Consider the following 16,635-nt stretch of genomic DNA (forward strand, 5'->3'; position numbering starts at 1 on the left):
CAGTTATTTTAAATGGCTTATCATTTCTTCATCATCCTCATCACAGCCAAGCAGGCATTCATGACTGATTTCACTTTCCCTCAGCTGGATAATATAATATAATCGTGATATGCGATTAATCACATATCAGAATTATATTATATTAAAGTATGACACAAAATATTTTTTATCTCCTTTTTTAGGGGAAAATAAACAAGCCTTTTCTCTAAATCCCATTTTCTATAACTAATAAATTCAGCTACTCAAAGCCAAACCTCTAAACTGCATCAGTGGGGCTGGGCGAAAATGGCCAAAAATGTTATCACGATAAAAAATTTCATACCATTCGATAATGATAATTATCAGGATAAATGTCAAATCATTGTTTCTTTCAAGTTTACTGGCTAATTTTTGCTCCTGAGTGAAAGTTGAAGAAACCAGATTCTTTATGGTATATTTTACACTTGATGCCAAACAGTGGCTCACTTAGCAAATCTGAGGTAGAACATTTAAAACAATTATGATAAAATCTTTTTTCCACAAATATGCTTAAGCAAAATTCACAATTTTTCCTCAACAAATTAAATACCTTAATATAAAAATGAAGTGCTAATTAATTCAAGATTCAAATGATTATGATTAAAATGAATTAAATCAATCATTTGTTGAACATTTGTTTATATTTTAATGAAGAAAATTATATAGTGATAATTATCGTTATTGTTTTATTGCCCAGCCCTATTTTGTCGTAATAGAAATCAGCCATACAAGATTATTGTATCAAAAACTAGTTTAGCAACACCAAGAATTTGACCAGACATCAGTGCCAGTGGCCAGCACGCCTACACAACACAAAAGTATTGAAGTTCGAAACCGGGCCCTAGACATGCCAATATCTACACGTCTTCAGATGAAGCATTGCCTTCCTCTGCTGAATCTGCTCACATGGCGCAGCCAGCTTGTTGCTGTCAGAAGTTTGCAGTCACTCTTTACAGGAGACGCTCCGTCACCATAGAAACATTTTCTCAGTCTCTCGCCTCAGCCTACTCACTTACACCTTCAGAAATGCACACAACCTTGAGTGCTTGCCTCAGTCTGAGGGAGGAGCATTGGCCGCTGAGATGCTTAGGTTATACCCAAGAGAATTTAGTGAAAAATACATTCCCACAAGCAGGTGGGTGGAGGAGAGGAACACTTTTTTTCTGGTTTCACGCTGGATTTGCACTTATTTGGTGGAAAAAGCTCAGAGTTATCCCCAAAAGATCTGTCCTCAGAGGTCAGTAAATCCTCCAGGCTGGTCACATTCTTACAGAATGATGTTTCTTGCAGTTGAGTGATACTGTTTACCTTTTCTTAAAGTGGAAACTACAAAATGTGCTGTTTAGGTGCTGAATCCTCTTTCATGATGCGTCTTGTGATCTGCTGGTGAACATGATTTTATCTTTTGATATACATTTGTTTGCCCCACCTCTGCACTGAGCTCTTTCTCCTCAATAATCTTGTGTTCTCTTAACATAATAGCATATATAGAACAATCTTTTCTATGAGTTCTCCACAGCTTTAGTCACAGCTTTAGTGCAGTGTCAGGGCGTGCAGATTATCACTTCTTCTACTCAGCAGCTATAAAGGGTCTCGCTGTCTGGGATCCAGATGCGTCACTGCTGTGAAAATATTCTCTTGAAGGGTCAGGTTAGCAGCAGTTGTCCTCCGCGGCCAAGGAGGCAGACACTGTACGGATATCTCAGGTTACCTTGGAAACTGTGTTTATGTATGTGTGTGTGTGTGTGTGTGTGCGCGTGTGTGTGTTGTATAGAAATTTAGGTCAAATAGTTTTTTTTCTTTCTTCTTCTCTTACATCCACTTGACTGTCTGACCTACATTAAGCCACAGGGAACTCTAGCCTAACTGCTGCGTTCATGCAAAAGAGAGTAAAACCTTTTTGAAGTAGCTCAACCAACATGAGGAAAATATTCTGGAAATAGGAATGTCCATCCAGGCGATGAGGCTGTTAAATTAACGTAAAACAAAGTAGTTAACATCCTGTAATGCAAAAAATAGTATAAAACTGTGGGGCTCATTCGAGACATCAGTGAATAACTGCAAATCACTTGATTGAAAATGTCATTCTCACATCTGAGCAGGCAGCCGGTTTAACAAGAACAGCTCGTCCAGAGCCTCAGAGTGAGGCAGAGCGTGATCACATCTCGCCGCATTAAACCTCTTTATTTCACAAAATCGTGCTGTTGTGTGAGTGACGTGCTGCAAAGAACACAGACTGTAAAACAGCTGCGGAGCCAAGCCGTCACTCACTCAGCAGGTGGACTTGCATGTGCTGTTCACTCCAATAAACTCAAATGTCTGAACCCGTATGTGCCGACTGTTGAAGGAGTGTAATATCCTTGTTGCATTTTCAGGGATTTGCATACAAAGAAATTGTGAGGGGTCATTGTCATCCCATTGGGGAAGAATTTCTGAGGGTAAAATGTTGTGACTAGGCTGGACTTTTTCATGCCTGGTGTACCATTCAGTGAGTGACCGTGTCTGGCTTGTAGACACTGGGATTATAAACTCCCCTGTGTGCTCACCGGGACATTTGACTCGTTAGGGATCCAAGCAGCAAAGCTGCTGGAGCCCTATTGGTTTTCTTCTTCTTTTTCTCCTCCTCCGCTAAAAGTGTTTGGGCAGCAAAAACTGCTGGACGAAAACTCACCAAAATTGGCACGTAGGTTGCAAATTCCACCCACTACCCAGGCAAAAAAAAATGGCCCTCATTGTGGCACTGTAACAGTCAACTTTGCGTTTATGCAATTATCTCAAAAATTTTCATTATTTCATTATTCTTTCATTATTTCAATTATTATTTATCTCTGGATTCATCTGCATCTTTGCTCCAATGGTCTTCTGCTCTAAAAATGTCAATTTATACGACTTTTTAGCACTTTTCTCTAAAACCTATTTTTGCGAACTCGTCCCAGACGGTTTCGCCAATCGACCTGAAACTTTGGGAGGATCATCTGTCTGTTTTGGGGTTTTTTTGTTTGTTTTTTTTCTATAAATTTTCACTGTGTATTTACATACAATTTTACATAGATGCCCGTAAATCAAAATTGGCTTAAGCTATTGTCACCAAACTTGACGCGTCTGCTCAGATGCTCGGTCCGGGCTTCGCTGAGCAGTCCTGGGATATTCTTCCACTAGGGGGTGCTGCACTTGCAAAAAGTTTATACCTCGTAATTCGCTTTATGAATTTGTACGAAATTCGGTTTGTACGATCTCGGGTCACGACTCTTGATGTATAAAATTTGGTAATGATTGTGCAAAGTGGGCGTGGCTTCTTACAAGAAATGTAAATTTCTAGACATTTCCCATTCCTAACTTAAAAAAATCTAAGAAAATCATTTATTTTCAGCACATCCACTGATTTGTGACCAATGTTTGCTTCACTGCAACCTCTGGCCAATTCAGAAGTCAGTCACTCTATATTGTTTTTTTAGAATATGCTAATTCAATTAACATCTATATCTCCACAAGTCTTTCTTCAAACGCTACCAAACTCGACAGTCATTCTCCAGATGGCCGACATCAAGTGTTTCAAAGGGTTTTCAGGTTGGTCAAACGGTGAGTCTGCAGTGATATTTGGTATCCTGCTGTAGCTTGTAGAGTGTATATACAACATTTTCTTTTTAAATCAGTTTTGGATCAAATGCCACCAAATAAATTTACAACACACCCAAAACTGACAGAATGATGCGTGATATTTTTCAGAATTTTCTCACCAACATCTTGACAGTTGTAAGCATTTTAAGTTTTAACTGACACAACTATCCTGGTCTGGCACATGTGACATCACTACCACCACTTGTGAGAAGGTGTGTGTGTGGAAGCAGCAAACAGTCAGTAAGTCACCTACTCTGGAGATCTGAAGGTCCAGGGTTCAAACCCCCAGGTGGCCGAGGCAGACTTGCTGACAATGGGGGTGTTCAGATCATAGTAGTTCTCTATTTTATTTGGGTCCTGTGACATTTTAGTCTTATTTTTCTCTGCTTAAAAGAGTGTAGCTTAAACTTTAAATCTTGGAAACACAAAATGTCGCAGGTGGGTTGAACATTTCACCCAGTAGTCAACATATAATGACACTTTCTGATTTTAAAGTGATGCTGAAAAAATCAAGTTAGCGTTTCCGCAATTATCTCAAAGTCCAAATTCTTTCATCACTTTAATCTCTTAAGTCATCTGCGTCTGTTCTTCTCATCTCAAATGTTGCATTTTTCGTGACTTGCTTGGATCCTGATCATTGCCGCTTGCGGCTATATTATAAACTTTGAAAGAGTCGCCCAAAGTGACTAAATTATTTGTTTTTCTGGACCCAAAATAAAAAGAGATTCAATTTATGTTTTAGGTGACAGAACCATGCAGGCGTCAGTGAGAAGGCTGGCTCTGTATGTTGGCCAGTGTGCCCAGATCAGGGGTGCTCTCCTGAGCCCAGTACCCCGTCTCCTGTCCCCCAGCAACCGCACCCTGTTCAGTGAGACAGGAGTGTGGGAGAAGGACTATCGAACAGAGACCCGACGCAGAGTGGAAGAATGGTGGCACCCACGAATTATGGCACAGTGGCGGAAGGAGGCGATGGAGGAAGTAAGAAGGCCTTCACTTTTCATACAGTTTCAGACTTTAGCCTGGTGTCATCATAAAAATCCAATTGGCCAGACACATCTGCGAGTGCGTTCACATCACATGCGCACTAGCATCTAGGGCCTGTAGATGTCATGTGCTGGTTTCTAACCCTGTCCTGGAAAAACTTTGATATGCTAACTGGAGTACTCCGAAAGTCGTGATATGTCTGGTTATGTCCAAACAAGAGATTCAGTTTGCAATGATATAAAACACAGAAAATCTTCACATTTGAGAAGCTGAAGTCGGCGATAAATTGACCTTAACGATTATGTCACTATCAAAGTAGTTGCAGATAAATTTTCTGTCTATGAGGGACCAAAAAATGTCTTCACCCTCAACTGCTGAGGTAACTCCGTCGATACAGAAATGAGTTGATGACATGTTGAGTTGAGACGGGGTTGGGCGATATGGCCAAAAATATTATCACGATAAAAATGTCATCATTCAATATCGATAATTATCACGATAAATTAGAAATTATTATTATAAGTATAAAGGCTGATTTTTGCTCCTGAGTAGAAGTTAAAAAAGGCTTTTTGACCAAAACTTTTAAGTCCCCAGGTCTATTTTCAAGGAACTAAAAGGTTCCTTCAGCCCACTATTGTGTGCGTTTCCACCGTGGTCTAAAGACCTGCGAAGATTAGGCAAATTAACCAGCTGACGTAGGCTGTAGGCCTGGCTGTACAAAGCGATGCACAGCCATCATTATTTGTAACCACTATCCATGAGCAACCTTTATAAATGAACATCAGATTTGACTGGAATAAAAAGACAAACTATAGGCTTAGCTTGACCATTAAAGCAGCTTTATTGTGTGGGAGCTATAATGAGGAGACGCGATAAAGTTTGTTACACATTTAATAACAAACTGGATAAAGCCATAAAGTTCTTAAAATAACTCCAGCACAGAGAAAGCAGCACAAAAATAAAATCGCGACAGTTTGGAAGGTTAGTAAAACATTTCCAGCTAACAAGAGCTGCAGATCAGCTGGCAGCACATGTCTGTGTCCGCCTGCGTCAGAGGAATGGGATGTTTAACGAGCTTTACCTGCTGTAATCAGCTGTTCCGCTTGTTTTGGAGAGAAGGAGACTGACTGTCTCCTTGTAGAAAATTCCTGACTGATGAAAGCTCAAAACAACAACTTCTGACCCAGTATTTAGCGTAACTCCATCAGCTGTTCACTTTAAACACATTGCTGAACACTGGGATAAATGCCGACATACGATCTCAGGCAGACATCCGCGAGACATGTGTGGATAACAAACTGGATAAAACCATCATGTTCTTAAAATAACTCCAGAACAGATAAAACAACACAAAAATAAAATTGCAACAGTTTGGAAGGTTATTAAAACATTTCCAGCAACAAGAGCTGCAGATCAGCTGTAGGACTCACGTCTGTCTCTACTCGGCCATTCAGAAATTCTCTGCAAGGCAAGGCAAGCCCCCCCCCCCCCCCCCAAAGTACCCGGTACTTTCGGAAAGTACTACCCCCCCGAGCAGGGTCTTTTTAAGGGGTAAAATGAATTCCCAAGAACTACATTTAGACCCTGTTCCCTCTGGTGGGAACGCAGTGAGTTCCTCCAGAGGTTCCTAGTTCAGGGGTATAGTTCCTTTGGTTGAAAGGCAGCTAATGAGACCAGATGGTTAATTGTGGTTTTAAAACTTTTCTTTATGGCCATAACACAAACACTTGAAGCCAAACAGTGGATCACTTAAAAAATCTGAAGTAGAACATTCAAAACAATTATGATAAAATCTTTTTTCAACAAATATGCATACGTAAAATTAAGTAAAATCTATTTTCAGTCCTTTTCCTTAACAAAATACATAACTTAATAGAAAAATTAAGTGCTTATTGGTTCATGATTCATCCATCCATCGTCACCAACGTCAACCGCTTATCCTGCGTACAGGGTCGCGGGGGGCTGGAGCCAATCCCAGCTTACATTGGGCGAAAGGCGGGGTACACCCTGGACAGGTCGCCAGTCCGTCGTAGGGCCTCGTTCATGATTCGAATGAACTAAATCAAACATTTGTTGTATTGTAATTGAGGAAAATTATATTGCAATAATTATGATTATCGTTTTATTGCCCAGCCCTAGTTGAGACACATCTGCACGCAGACGTTCTGATCATGTATACGGGGATATGAATAACCAGGTTTCTCATGTTCCACGTAGGGCTGGGCAATAAAACAATAATGATAATTATCACTATATTATATTCCTCAATAAAGATATAACAAATGTTAAATATATTGTCAATAAATGTTTGATTTTATTCATTTGAATCACAAATTAGCACTTAATTTTTCTATTAAGATATTTATTTTGTTGAGGAAAAGGTACTGAAAAAAAGGTTTCCTAATAATAATTGTTGAAAAAGATCAGAATCGATTTGAATGTTCTACCTCAGATTTGTGAAGTGACCCACTTGTTTGGATCAAGTGTTTGTCATGTTCAGACCGTAAAGAAACCACAACTAACCATCTGGTTTCTTCAACTTTCACTCAGGAGCAAAAATCAGCCTTTAAACTTAAAAGAAATAGTGATTTTACATTTATTGTGATATCGACATCGAATGGTATGAAATGTTTTTATCGTGATAACAGTTGTTTTGCCCAGCCCGAGTTGCATGTAAACTGAACTGAAAACCAGGATCCTGATGTGCATGTAAATGTATTTCTATGAGTCTTGTACCTTTTCTAAAGTGCTGTCCTTTTGATCTGGCCGTTTTTGAAACTCATACCGTGTAAACAGTAGTCTGTTGAATGAGTGAAATAAATGTTGGCATCCATAGGTTGCACCAGCCAACTCTTGCTGTACTCTTCTATCTGGGCAAATCTGTGTATGTATACACTGGAAGCCTCTTTCCACCTGTTTTCCAGCTATTACTGGATCTGGCCCTGGTAGCTCATCCCACACCCAGAGTTGATTATATATCCTAATGGTCTGATCATACGGCCGTCTGGGACAGGCTGACTGTGATTAAGTGCATTCGTGACAGCCCTGGTCCTAATTAATTTATTGAAAAATTCATGACTCAGGTTTCCTGTAATCATGTATAGCTGGGTGTAACCTGTACTTACTGTGTTGCCTTGGTAACAGTGTTGTGAGTGTAAACCATCCATAATCAGTACTGCCGCAGTTCAGATTCTGAAACTATAATCAGGCACTGTTAGAGCCTCATACAGTAATATGGATGTCAGTCAGCGATGAGTTATTATTCCTGTCCTGACATGATCAGGTAATGCAGTGTCTTTTTATACTAGACTTATTTTGAAGCCTATTATCGAAGACTGTCAGGAATTAAATCAAGCTTTATGGTGTTTTCTTACAGCCCTGTACATTAAACTGACTGTTGTTTTTCCCAGGGTTCCAACAAGAAGAAGTTTTATGTCCTCTCCATGTTTCCATACCCGTCGGGGCGACTGCACATGGGCCACGTGCGAGTGTACACCATCAGTGACACTATTGGCCACTTCCAGAGAATGAGAGGCCATCAGGTATGTCTGCTTCTGTTAAACTATCCTCCCTGAGACAAGCAATACAATACAGTTTGCGCTGGCATTAAATATAAAATATGCCAAGAAAGTTTTTAGTTAGTGAGAGGCCTTTTTCATGCAAGACATTTTGACATGTCACAGTAAGAAAAGCAGAGGTGTACATAATAAAATGATTGATGTCTCAATTCCATTTAGCTGCTTCACTTTCAGGGTAGTTGGTATTGTGCATGCTGGCTCGCTGTCACGGCTTGTTGGGACACATGAATACAGCAGAGCCATCGTTAATATTATTAGTAACACCTGTGCTTTTTCCATTTTCACATGTCCAAATGTCTGTTCTGAAAAAAGCCTGTAAAGCTTTACTGTAAATATCCACCAACTTACCAATGGCCTCCTTTCATAAGAGCTCACAGATATTTTAAGGATCAACAGAATAAATTTCCTATTCATTGTCTTTGGGGATGTTTCCACCAGTGGTATCACACAGGTTTAATAGTTATTTCCAGTTTCTAAATAGAGTAGAAGAGAGTTATTAGAAAAGAGTTGTGTATGCTCACAAATATTGATTCAATTGTTCTTTTGGCAAAAATACTTTATCATGATAGGTGGCCATACCTTTTTGAGAATAAGCCAATTATGATTCAAAGCTTTTAACTTTTAATTATGCCTGGGTTTAATTTATAGTTCCTAATGGCTTAATTATCCCTGATCAACATCACTCCATGTAAACAACAAATCATTTTTTTTTTGCACTACTGGAGCCTCCGTTTACACTTGCACTGAAGTGTGATGTTGCATATTTCTTTACTCACTATCTGAAATATAGTGTGCTAACAAAAGCATTAATGTAAAGTACCATTAGTACATTAATAGTATCTGCTGGCACCACTACCTTTCAATTATATGACCAAAGTTTACACTATCCTGGGAGCAAGTAATTAGATTTTTCTGTGCATGTATTTTGTTTCTACTGTAATGATTTCTAATCCAGTGTACATTTGCACGCCATGTATACTGCTTTATTTGATTTATTTAGATAATATAAATTTTGTCTACTAGATTATTTTATTAAAATTCTTTTGATATAGCCAATACTCCAGCTGTGCAATAATGACCTATTTATCATCCTTTTTATGTTGCTGGGCAAAAACAGAATTTATTGTTAGATTGAATGAGTCTATGATCTCTTTGAGCTAAGAAACCTAGGTATTTTGTTTTGTTTCAAAATAAATGTCAGATAAATCTGCAAATTAATTCAGCTTAAAAGCAAGGAAATTATATTCTAGTTCTTACAAAGTGACAAGGGGGGAAAATAGGTTTTATTTTTTATTTTCCACATCTCCTTTTCCAGGTCTCCTTCTTCCAGTTATAAATAGCTGTAAATAAGGTAAAATGTAATTACTCTTGATCACAAGCACTCTAGTTTCTTATTGACTCAACTGTTTCAGATCAAAGCATTGCAGTCGATATTCAGCACTCTGTTTCTCTCTAGAGCACTCTGACTCTGGTAAATGACTGATGCTGATGAAGCTGTGACCAGTGTGTCAGGTGGATCATGCTACCGCAGTACACTACACACTACTACACTAGGTTTTGTGCATCTCCCTCGCTTGCAGAGAGAATCCCTTCTGCTTCTGTCTGGTCTCTCCAGGCCCCGAACAGAATAATGGTTTCACATGACTGGCAACTACTTCCTTCCCAGGAGTGTACCTTATCTCATCATCCATCAGAAAGCGAACCTTGTTCCGCTGTATGCACACAGTCAACTTACTAGTTAATTAAGGAAGGCACACTCAATTGTCCCACCCTAAAGCTATTTTCTGGCTTTTAAGGGGTTGATCACTGTACAATAAGAAAAGGGAAATTAAAGTGTCCACAGCTCACCTTTCAAAAAGGCTCAGCTAGGTGCTGGACGGGCAATAACAGGTGGCACAAGTCTTTTTTTATAGTATTTATGAAAACTGAATAATCCACAGTCCACGCTGTCATCAGAGGATTTTTGGAAAGACACGTTGGGGAGGGGGGAGGGGGGGGCAATGGGTGAGATTTTATACACATTTGAGCGTGATGAACTCCAGGCAGGAAGGAGAGATTGCTGAGAAACATCCAAAGAGGAAAAGGTGTGAAGACTATTAACAGAGACGAAAGTTATATGACCAGGTGAAGGAGTTTCAACACTGAAGAAACCTCTGAGATTTAAAATTTGGGGGGCGGAGCTTCTGAGGGAGCACTGAAGGGAAGGTGTATTTGATTGGCAGTTGAATTCAATTATCAACAATCCTGCTGAATCACTTACTCTCCCTTTAATTAGTGAGCTGTAAAGGTGTGGAGCTAGAGGTGGATTTTGTTACCTTTGATCAGAGGCTGGCTTGCTGTTTCCCCCTGTTTCCAGTCTTTATGCTAAGCTAAGCTTACCACCTGCTGGCAGTAGCTACATACTTACCGTAGAGACATGAGAGTGGTATCAATCTTCTCATCAAACTCAGCGGTATTAATGTGAATAACCGCATTTCCCAAAATGTCAACCTATACCTTTTAACCAAAACTATCTGTAAGGTTAAATGTCACTAAAGCTACAGTAAATGTGGAAATGTATTTCCGTACTCTCCTTTGTTCTGTAGATGCTTGTGAACATGACTGCCTGTGTAGAAGTGTGCATCTTAAATGGCAAAAGTTGTTTAGTCATGGAATAAGCTGTACAATGAACAAGACGCAAGAGTAAGAGAATTACTGTGGTTAGAAAACGGACAAATACTGGAGTTGCATATCAGTGCTGCCACAGATGGGGTGAGCTTGTTACTGGAACTGTGTGGGTTGACACTTGCATGTAGCCGAGTGGCTCCACATTCACAAAATCAGTCTCCCAACACTCTTCGTCCTTCTTGTTGTCAGCGTGAGGAGCCTGAAGCTGTGGATTGATGTATCTGTCTCAGGTTGGCACTGACTTACTCCTAGTTACAGTGGACAGATTGTCATAAATGTGCCTACGCTTACTCCCACGTCCATCCCCCACTGCCTCTTGTCACTCATGCTCCGACATGTGCTGTCAGCCTCCGTGATAACAGGTTAGTAAAGAGTCGGACTAGTATTCACGCTTTGTGTGGACATATGGATAGGTGGAGCTGAAGCTATTAGCAGGGAAAAGATAATTTGCCTCTGCCGCCTCTCTTTGAACTTTGGGAATTGATCTCACTACCGCAGCCTGTCCATCACAGCCGGTCCCTGTAACACCCCCTCATGAAGACTGTTTGACTCTAATGGAGTATTTACACTGAATAAACAACGTAGTAGCGTATCCATCCTAATGAGGCACATTTTTTTAATTCTACTTTGTTATTTACATGGGCTATCTTTGGCTTGTGGCTCGCTCTCTGTGTGTCTGTATCCCTCCTGAGCAGTGAAAGTGGTCTACTGTGCTGAGCGCTCTTAGCCTAATACCATCTAGCACTCAGCTTTACAAATGAGGCCCATGCAGTTACCAAGGATACCAATCCGTCTGAAACATCAGACCCGTTAAGAGTCCGTGCAATGATCCTCTCCAGTCCTCGACTCCTTGTCACTCTGCTTCTCCTCTACTTTACTCACGCCTTCCACTCCTGTGCTTTCATCTCGTTTCTCTTTCAGTGAGCAGAAAAACACGACTGAAGAGCTAACAGGAAAAAGAGATGAGTTGTCTGGTGTCGACAATAATTTATGTCAAGGAGGGTGTATGTTAGATCGGGGCTCTAAGATGGACGTGGATACAAGGTGCAGAGATCGGAGGGAGAAAGCAGACAGAAAATGTGACAAATTGTGATGTTGAGGAAATGGTGTGTAAAACAAGTAATTTGCATCAGGCTGGCTAGATTGAAGCTGTCACATCCTGATCTTCCCTTCAAAGCTTAACCTTGTGGTTTTTTACATTATATAACAGCTGCAGTTACATGAAAATTGCTGTTAGTCGGCATGCATTAACCACAGTGTGTAATGGAGTTGAGCTCACAGCAGGGAACAACACATTATCATATAGGGGACAACGTGCTAAAGTTAAGGAAACCGGACCCAATGCTGTTATGCTGAATAAATTACCTGCAATGGAATATTTTTGATTTTACAGTTGCTGTTTACATAAATCCTCTCGTCACATATCAAATATCATCCTTTGTGTCTTTTAAAGTCACCCTCCACTCAAAAATGGGGCTTTCATGTTGTTACTTCACTTGAATGTTTGAGCTTGAGTTTGATACTAGTTTTCGCATAAATCTGCAAAAGGGGGAAAGTTGCTCTGCTCACCTTCAAATCTGAGAGTTTAACACGTGTATGTACGAGATGATTTTCTGACATATTTTGAAAAATTAACCATGGTCCATTAAGCCTCAAGTGAACAAAGACTGAGAATGCACTTTTCAGTGAAGTAGGAGACATTGTTTTCCAGCGGATTAAGGAAAATATTTGAATATTTATATTATGGCTATTCCAATGAAAAAAGGAGTACATGTAGTTTTAAGAATCTTTAACAAGTTGAAACCATAGCATAACACGTCTGGAGAGGATCTTTAAATTTAAGGAGACTGTTCTGTGATCATTGTAAATTTCAAATGGGCATGATACAGGGTTGGGCTGCAACTTGCAATCGATTTAATCTCTCCATTATTTTTCAGTTTGATCATTTACTCTAAAATGTTAAAAACAGTGCTAAATGCACGTCCGATCTGTCCATCGATGACATCTTGAATGAGCTTTTGCAATGATGAAAAACAGAAAAGCAGCAAATCTTCACATTTTAGAAGCTGAAATCAGAGACTTTGGTATTTTTTGCATGATAAATGACTTAAAAATACCGAATTATCAAAACTTTATTAATTTACTGTTGAATCATGAATGATTTCCCCACTAATACAGAGCCCCTAACTGCATCCACAGGTGTTGAATCCGATGGGTTGGGATGCTTTTGGACTCCCAGCCGAAAATGCAGCCATTGAGAGAGGCCTCGACCCAGAGGAGTGGACTAAACGGTACATTAAGTATCACAGCTGTTCTTCTGAGCGTTCATCGTTTACACATACCTTAATGTTGCTGTTTGTTGTCTCCTCAGGAATATCCAGTCCATGCGGGAGCAGCTGGACAGCCTCGGCCTTTGCTTCAACTGGGACCGGGTGAGTAGGAACTGAAGAAGATCTGAGCATCACACAGAGAATTGGGCAGCTTTTAGGACTGGTTCGCTCTTTTGTGCGTTTGCTTGACTGACCCTGGCTTTTCCTGACAGGAAGTGGCCACTTGTCTTCCAGACTACTACAGGTGGACACAGTATCTGTTCATCAAGCTCTTTGAAGCAGGACTGGCATATCAGAAAGAGGTAGAAATTATCTAAAGTGCTTATCCTGGTTTTCCTTTGAAAGGAATAATATGATTGATTTCGGTACAGAAATGATTGAGGCAGCTCACCCTCTACTGTAAGAAGAAAATAAATGAAGTGAAAAGAAGAGAGCTTGGAAGAAGCGCTTTGATTATGTTTAATGAAATGGGACCACCCTAAAATAAGCCTTTGGTCTGTCTATTAAATCTAAGCTACTTTCTAAGCTCTGATTTTTCATTTTAACTGTGTGTGTGTTCATCTGTATTTGTGTGCTCAATTTTGTGTGTGTGTGTGTGTGTGTGTTATCCAGGCTGTGGTGAACTGGGACCCTGTTGATCAAACAGTGCTGGCTGATGAGCAGGTGGATGAAAATGGTCGCTCCTGGAGGTCTGGTGCCCTGGTGGAGCAGAAACTACTCACACAATGGTTCATCAAGACTACAAACTATGCCAAGGTGTGTGTGTGAGAGAGAGCCCTGTATATGTGTGTATGTGACAAGTGGCAACTGAATGGCTGGCCAGCAGCTACATACAGGCCAAAATGAGCAGTGAACCCCTCTGATAACAATCATGGCTGACACTTCAGTGGCAGCAGCTGCAGCCCTGCCTCTCTGGCTCTGCAATCAGACCCCTGGACACCATCATTTGTAGCCTGGCGTCTCCTGACCATGGAAAAAGAGACCAGCAGGAGTTAGGGAAATACCACTAGCCTGGTCGGCTGATGAGAAGCTTCCACCTTTTCAGCGCAGAGCACAGCACTGGCCTGCTGCAGGGCGAAACGGTCCCCTATGGACCTAAATGAATCACGACTGTTCAAGCATTATACATGCAGCACATGCATCCTCGAGGAGAAAAGTGTTTTTGTTTTATATGGATGTGCAAAGCACTTCTCGTACAGACAATAGACAGAAATCCAAAATTTAAACTTGAGTTCATCCTTCACTAAACGTGAATGTCATATTTCTTTATAACTCTTTTGCAACTAGACATTATTTTTTAGACTGGTTCGGCCTGCGAACTTGCAGAAAGTAAAGAAATGCTCATCAAACTCCCTAAAGCCCAAGATGACGTTTTCAAATGTCTTGTTTTGCCAAAAAGACATTCAGTTCACGACGATATAAAACAGAAATAAAGAGCACATACTCATATCTGAGAAGCTAAAACCAGGGAAAGATTGTCCTTTGTGCTTGAAAATGCTTTCTATGCTTTGAAAAGTGGTTGGGAATAATGGAAAATGCATGTGATTTCTGATAAAAGGGCTAAAACTTGCAAAAACACTAGTATATATTTTAATGGTTTGTTAATTCCTTTGGCAATTTTTCCATTGTGATTGAAAAAAATCAATGTGTCCATCGTCAGGCGTCGCCCAGTTTTAGCCGCAGCGGTGAAGTCGCCCATGCTTGTCCGTGTTAGAAGTGTGAGCGGAGGTGGAAGCAGCCTACTGTGACAATGTGTTCCTGCATTTCTAATTTTCTGTGACAAACTGAGAAGTGGGAAGGAAATAAGAGGAAGGTGTTAAAGAAAAGAAGTGAGAAAGACAAATGGAGAGAAAGGACAGGCCCTGTCAAACCGGAGCGTGTCAAATTGAAAGCGCTGTAATTGGACTGTGATTTCCTGTGTGTGCGTTTCTCTGCTCGCCTGTACACGTGTTCGAGTCTGTTGGAGAACATTAACTTAGGACAATATTTATTCAGCAGTCATCAGTTTAGCTGTCAGGTTGTTCCATGCAGTACGGAAAGAGTTTCCTCATGAACCATAACCATATTGTTTCTTCCAGGACGCAATTGACTGCCTATTATTACTAAGATGGATTCTTTTGAAGTGGAGCGTGCAGGGTTCAAAATGATCACGTGGCAATAACTGTGTTTTCAATTTCATGCATAATCACACTTGTTGCACTCAGGCACACATGCTGCCTGCTTATTACACTGCACTGACATCTCAATGATTCACGAACTGAGAGCTTGGTGTATTGTTCAACAATAATATTGCTTGAATATCAGCACAGCTTCTAAAAGTGTTTTGTGTCATTTAGGTACCTTAACCACAAACAACTTGTGAGGTTGCTGGTTTAAGGTCCAGTGTGTAATATTTAGGAGGATCTATTGACAGAAATGCATTATAATAATGTTTTCAGTGGTGTATAAATAACTTACATAATGAACAATTATGTTTTTATTACCCTAGAATGAGCCATTTTTATCCAAATACACTGCGGGTCCTCTTACTTGGATGTTGCCATGTTGTGCCGCCATGTTTCTACAGTTCAGTACTCAAACTGACATACTGCTCTTAATAGCGCATTTCGTCTCTACATTGAATGCGTACAAAGAAGGAGGATGGAAGAAGTATTATTAGTAGTCGACTGATTTATACGAAGTAAGAAAAGATGGATGGCCCACACGTATTATTTAGGACAAGGGCTGACAGAGCGTATCGGCCAACGTAGCTTCTCCTGCACGCTTGGAAAGGGAGGGGTGAGCGGTGATTGATGGTGCATTCATGTGGTGTTTTTTTTCCTTCTTAAATCTTTATTGCAAAAAGAGAAATAAAGTGTACATGGGACATAAAGAAGTATACAGAACTTTGATTTGTGAAAAGTCACATATTGCATATACATATTTTGTAAATGTGTCATTGGTAATATGGTTATAACGGTTTGCTGTCCGTGTAGAGTGAACTAGATGTGTGTTGTTTACATGCTCTGATTAATGCTAATCCAACACATGTTTGTAGTAGCGTCCATGTTGATTCCACATTCTGACTTAAAGAGGTGGTATTATGCTTTTTGGCTTTTCCCCTCTCCTTTATTGAGTTATATACCCTTTTTTTGTGTGTAAAGTGAAAAAGCCCAAAGTCCACCCCAAAGTCAGTTACCATCCTCCACAGAAAACACTGCTCTGAACTGCCTGAAAACGCTTGCCAAGTGGCTACTCCAACAAGCCCTCAAAATACCGGTGGAAAAACACAGAGCTGCAGCATACACCTCCTCTCCCTTTCAAACACTAGCTACCCTCCAGGCAGTCAATGAACATAAAGTTGTTACTGTGATGTAGAGACAGAGCTTAGTTAAAACTTTATGGATGAAAGATACTTTTGTTACAGATTAATAACTCACCACTCTGAAACTCTTTCTCCA

At 40.2% G+C, this 16,635-nt stretch overlaps 1 protein-coding gene across 1 annotated transcript in view; it reads left to right on the plus strand.

The window, feature by feature from the left end:
- The window catches only part of lars2 (leucyl-tRNA synthetase 2, mitochondrial), a 37,026-nt gene that overhangs the window by 1,042 nt on the left and 19,349 nt on the right, over positions 1–16,635 (plus strand). Inside the window, exons 2-7 of the mRNA XM_046045369.1 lie at positions 4,379–4,614; positions 8,031–8,162; positions 13,065–13,156; positions 13,237–13,297; positions 13,408–13,497; positions 13,808–13,951. Coding sequence (XP_045901325.1) covers positions 4,390–4,614; positions 8,031–8,162; positions 13,065–13,156; positions 13,237–13,297; positions 13,408–13,497; positions 13,808–13,951 — 744 coding nt within the window. The 5' untranslated portion in view covers positions 4,379–4,389. The remainder of the gene's footprint in view (positions 1–4,378; positions 4,615–8,030; positions 8,163–13,064; positions 13,157–13,236; positions 13,298–13,407; positions 13,498–13,807; positions 13,952–16,635) is intronic.

This window comes from Micropterus dolomieu, linkage group LG03 (assembly GCF_021292245.1).
Source record: "Micropterus dolomieu isolate WLL.071019.BEF.003 ecotype Adirondacks linkage group LG03, ASM2129224v1, whole genome shotgun sequence".
Taxonomy (NCBI): domain Eukaryota; kingdom Metazoa; phylum Chordata; class Actinopteri; order Centrarchiformes; family Centrarchidae; genus Micropterus; species Micropterus dolomieu.